Source organism: Octopus bimaculoides, chromosome 4, assembly GCF_046866305.1.
Source record: "Octopus bimaculoides isolate indiv1 chromosome 4, ASM4686630v1, whole genome shotgun sequence".
In the NCBI taxonomy this organism is placed as follows: Eukaryota; Metazoa; Mollusca; class Cephalopoda; order Octopoda; family Octopodidae; genus Octopus; species Octopus bimaculoides.
The window spans coordinates 22,222,558-22,226,894 of NC_142931.1; the positions used below are offsets into that span (position 1 = coordinate 22,222,558).

At 36.3% G+C, this 4,337-nt stretch overlaps 1 protein-coding gene across 4 annotated transcripts in view; it reads left to right on the top strand.

Annotated features, from left to right (window-relative positions):
- Positions 1-3,549: 3,549 nt before the first annotated feature.
- LOC106876823 (sodium-dependent phosphate transport protein 2A) overlaps positions 3,550-4,337 on the top strand; it is an 84,290-nt gene continuing 83,502 nt past the window's right edge. For 3 of the 4 annotated variants that reach the window (XM_052966948.2, XM_089350490.1, XM_014925541.3), the window contains exons 1-2: positions 3,550-3,752; positions 4,228-4,337. The exon at positions 4,228-4,337 is cut by the window's right edge and continues 110 nt beyond it. In XM_052966948.2, the coding sequence (XP_052822908.1) occupies positions 3,582-3,752; positions 4,228-4,337 (281 nt within the window). In that variant the 5' untranslated portion in view covers positions 3,550-3,581. Of the gene's footprint in view, positions 3,753-4,101 lie in introns of all 4 variants that reach the window. The other variant, XM_089350491.1, reaches the window with a different exon arrangement.

A 4,337-nucleotide genomic window follows, 5' to 3' on the forward strand; every position in this document is an offset into this window, starting at 1 on the left:
TGGATAGATGTCTTCTACTACAAGCTTAAGACCTTGTGAGTTAATTCTGTAGAGGAAACTGAAAGAAACCCGTCGTATATAATTCCGTTGAAGTATTCTACAGCAGTTAGTTTAATTATAATTTCTGCGGTCGAAGGGGGCGTAACTCTAATTTTCTTTCTTTCCTTTCTTTTCGGATTTCATTCACCCTTTGATGGTGGTGGTAGTGGTGGTGGTGGTGGTTGCGATGCTGGTAGTGATAGGGATATCAGTGTCATTAGTGGTTGTAATAGTGTTAGTGGAGCAAGTGTCAATGGTGATGGTGTGGTGGTAGTAGTGCCGACGTGCCGATGCTGTTGTTGGAAGTGGTGATCGTGATGGAGGTAATGAATGTGGTAGTAATGATGATGGTATTGGTGTTATAAAGATGACCTTAATTTTGGCGCTGGTAATGGCGCTGCTGTTGTGGATGATGATACATCGATGTGATGTTTCAGTGTTCTGACCTTGTCCTGAGCTCACCTGAAATAGTATTATCCCAGGCGTTAACACCTGAAGATTCATCATGGCTGGACATCCCGTCTGAAGAGTAGCGATTCTTCAGGTGATCCTTCGTTTCTAGTTAACTGTTTTTTTTATGCCCCTCTCCCAACCTGCACTCGGGGTCTCTAAATGAAATACTGCATGACGAAACAAAGTTGCTTTCCTTCTACCCCTCGGAAATGGGAGATCCTACTCTTGTCATGAATCCAAGGAGACTTTTCAGAGATTTCCAAACCCTAGACTAATGCACTCGCTGAACTCACCTAACTCTTTCATAGGCCCTGCCAGCATTAGATACGATAGTTCTAACTTTCCTGTTGTTTTCGATGCAGATGACGTCTCTGAGATAACTATTCTCCGTGAAGGATACTGTTTAATTACATTTTAGCAAAAACGCGCGCGCACATATACACACATTCAAATCCCATAAGCATAATCACATGCATGTACACAAAATATTAAAAAATATATAGACAAAATAAAAAAAAAAAAAAGGTAATTGCAAATACCTTAAATGTAAAAGATGCATTTATTGTCTAAACCAGGGGTTTTCAAACTTTTTGACTTGCAGACCCCTTTAATTTCAGGCTTTACCTTATAGACACTTGTGAGGTACTACTAAAGTAGCGCGGACCCGAACGCGCAGTCGCGCGTCCGCGCTAGCTAGTCGTGAGTGGTCGATCCTAACCCTAACCCTATTCCTAACCCTAACCCTACCCTAAACACGTATTCATTTGCACACGCGGGTTAGGGATAGGGTTAGGGTTAGGGTTAGGGTTAGGGTTAGGGTTAGGGATAGGGTTAGGGTTAGGATCGACCACTCAAGACTAGCTAGCGCGGACGCGCGACTGCGCGTTCGGGTCCGCGCTGCTTTAGTAGTACCCACTTGTGAAATTTATACATAAATATTTGCTTAAAATAACATATATTTTTACATTTATTTATTTAACAGTATTTAACAAATAGGTTTATTGTCAATTAAAAGATTTCGATTAAAAAACATATATTAAATCAAATTGCCCATAAAAAGTATTTGCTGTCCACGGACCCCCTGTCTTATCCTTGCGGACCCCCTGTGGTCCGCGGACCACAGTTTGAAAACCCCTGGTCTAAACTAGATTATGATTATATCAATCCAGTACGACATACAAAAAAACAAAACAAAAGAAAAAAACATCATCTGCAGATGTATTAAACAGTATATCAGTTTTTTTTTGTTTTTCTTTTTCTTTTAGAACATAGTCATTTTATAAGATTTTGCTGGCAAACTCTTAGATTATCATAGACATTTATTTACATGAAAGAAAATTACCGGAGAACTTTTGAAAATTCATGATTGACAAGAAACTTTGTCAAACTAAGCGGCCGCTATTGTACCATATAAAATATAGATTTCTTAGGTAAGTATAAGGCCTCAAACGTTGGGAAAGCTTATAACTGATTACATTAGCTTCATTACTCTACTGATTCTTATTCTATCGATCGCGGACAGGTAACGTAGTCGCCTCGGTGGTTATATAAACAAAGAGCGTAAAGGCGCGCAACTGCCTCCTGATTCATAACATATCAATCCGCGTAAATCATAACAAAATAAATACAAAACAACGACGATGTTACAGATTCGTAGAGTCAGAATAAGTGTGATGGAAAATTATTAATTCAGTTTTCGGTGACATTAGAAAACGAAAAGACGCGATTCCAGCAGCGAAACAAAACCATAATCTCCGAGTTCACTTGTTGCTCTTTGGTACCATTTAGTTACATGGGAACGTGGTCCCGTTGCTATAGCGAAAAGTAAATAAGATTTAGAGGACACATTTAGAAGTTAAGACTGTGAAGATCTTGAATATAAATAAGTGTAAGAATGTAATTGTTCTAAAGTATAAAAAGAAAGAGAGAAGCCTTCAACTTCCAGCTCAGTAAATGTAAACGTGCTTTTATTACATATAAACAGAGACAAGCATAATAAATCTAGTGTGTCCTGTTTTACGATTTTTAAAAATGAGAATAAAGTGATTTGTGATTTTATTTCTCTTTCTAGCAGGTCGAGTTGATGAGATAGGAAGGAAAAAAACAACATTGGATAGCGACACACTGAACCATAAGAGATATATACACATACAATTCTGAGCCATCATAGATATATGTGCACACACACGCACACGCTCGCCCGCCCGCACGCATAACATCATAACAAGCATGCATATATATTCACATATATTAGTAAATATGTATCAATCGATTTATCTGTGCCTGTCCGTCTATATATATTTATCTATATAAATGTGATATATATATATATATATATATATATATATATATATATATATATATATATGTATGTATGTATGTATGTATGTGTGTGTGTGTGTACACACATAAATGCGTGTATGTATATATATACATACATATACATCATTCGTATGTGAATTTATATACTTTCTATATATGAATGGTGTGTGTATATATATAAACATACGCGCGCACCCACACCCAGACACACGGGCTTTTCCCACACATCACTTCTTGTTCTGATCTTCAAATTTCCCGCCCTCCTGTTTTTTCTTTTTCCCTTTGTTCAAATAATTCTGGATTTTTTTTTTTCTCGATTATTTATACTTCTAAAAAATTGTCTCTCTATTCTAGTCGTAAAAATATTTTGTTTTACAAAAATTCGTTTAATAATAAATTGTGAATAAAATAAATCAACATTACAACGCTGAATTAGATCTTATGTAACTTGTAATTTCGATTCTCATTAATTGATATAATGTATTTCTTAAAATTGGTTTCAAATTTTGGCACAAGGCCAGCAATTTCAGGAGAAAAAAGGGCTAAGTCGATTACATCGGCTTCGGTACTCAACTAGTACTTATTTTATCGAGTCTGAAAGGCAAAGTCAACCTCAGCTTTATCAGAACGTAAAGACGGATGCTTAGCATTTTGCCCGGCGAGTTAGCGATTCGGTAGCATGATGGTGGGTGGAGCCTATTGAAGTGGGATGGATCATTAGAAAAGTAAATCGATGTAGTTGTTCGTCTATCAGCCGTCGTGTTAACATGGGTTCTTTCTTTGTGTCGTCAAGTTCTGTAAAGGCTGCCGAAGGCCGCAGACTTGAAGTTGACCCATTCCACTTACGTCCAAATTCGTTGACAACTACCGGCGACACTTGTCAGCAAAATAAAATTAATAAACTGACCAAAGACAACCAGTCTCTATACGAAGTAGAGGTAAGTATAAAACTGCTATATTAATTCCACTATTTTATTCCGTCACTCTTTCCTTTGAGCTACAATTTAGATATATATATATATATAATTTATTAAAACAAAAGACAAAAATAAAAAAATTAAAAAAAAAACAAAGCTACATATATATGCATATATTTTCTAGTCTTTAGTCAAACATATCTACCTATAGTGTCACCACTATATATATACAAATATATGTTCTCTTAATTATATGTGCTATTTTTCTTTGAGATTAAAAAAAACGCAACAGATATTTTTTGTCTTGTATTATATATTATTGCGTTTTCCCCGTATTTATAATGTTTTCTCTTTTATTCTTTTTTTACAGATTAGTTTCTTTTCTTTTTCTTTTTTTAATTTATAAAAATAAACGTGTATGTTTTGTTTACATGATTTATAATAATGTGGTGAGATGTGGTGAGAAGCTGTTAATCTGTGATCATAAATGATGCAGGTACCCACCAAAATGGTTCCTGCGCCGGGGGTTCCTGTCCCGGTTGACGAGTGCCCCCCCGAGTACAGCGTCAACGACCCCCTGAACGCGGAGAACGAGTTGTCAAGTGC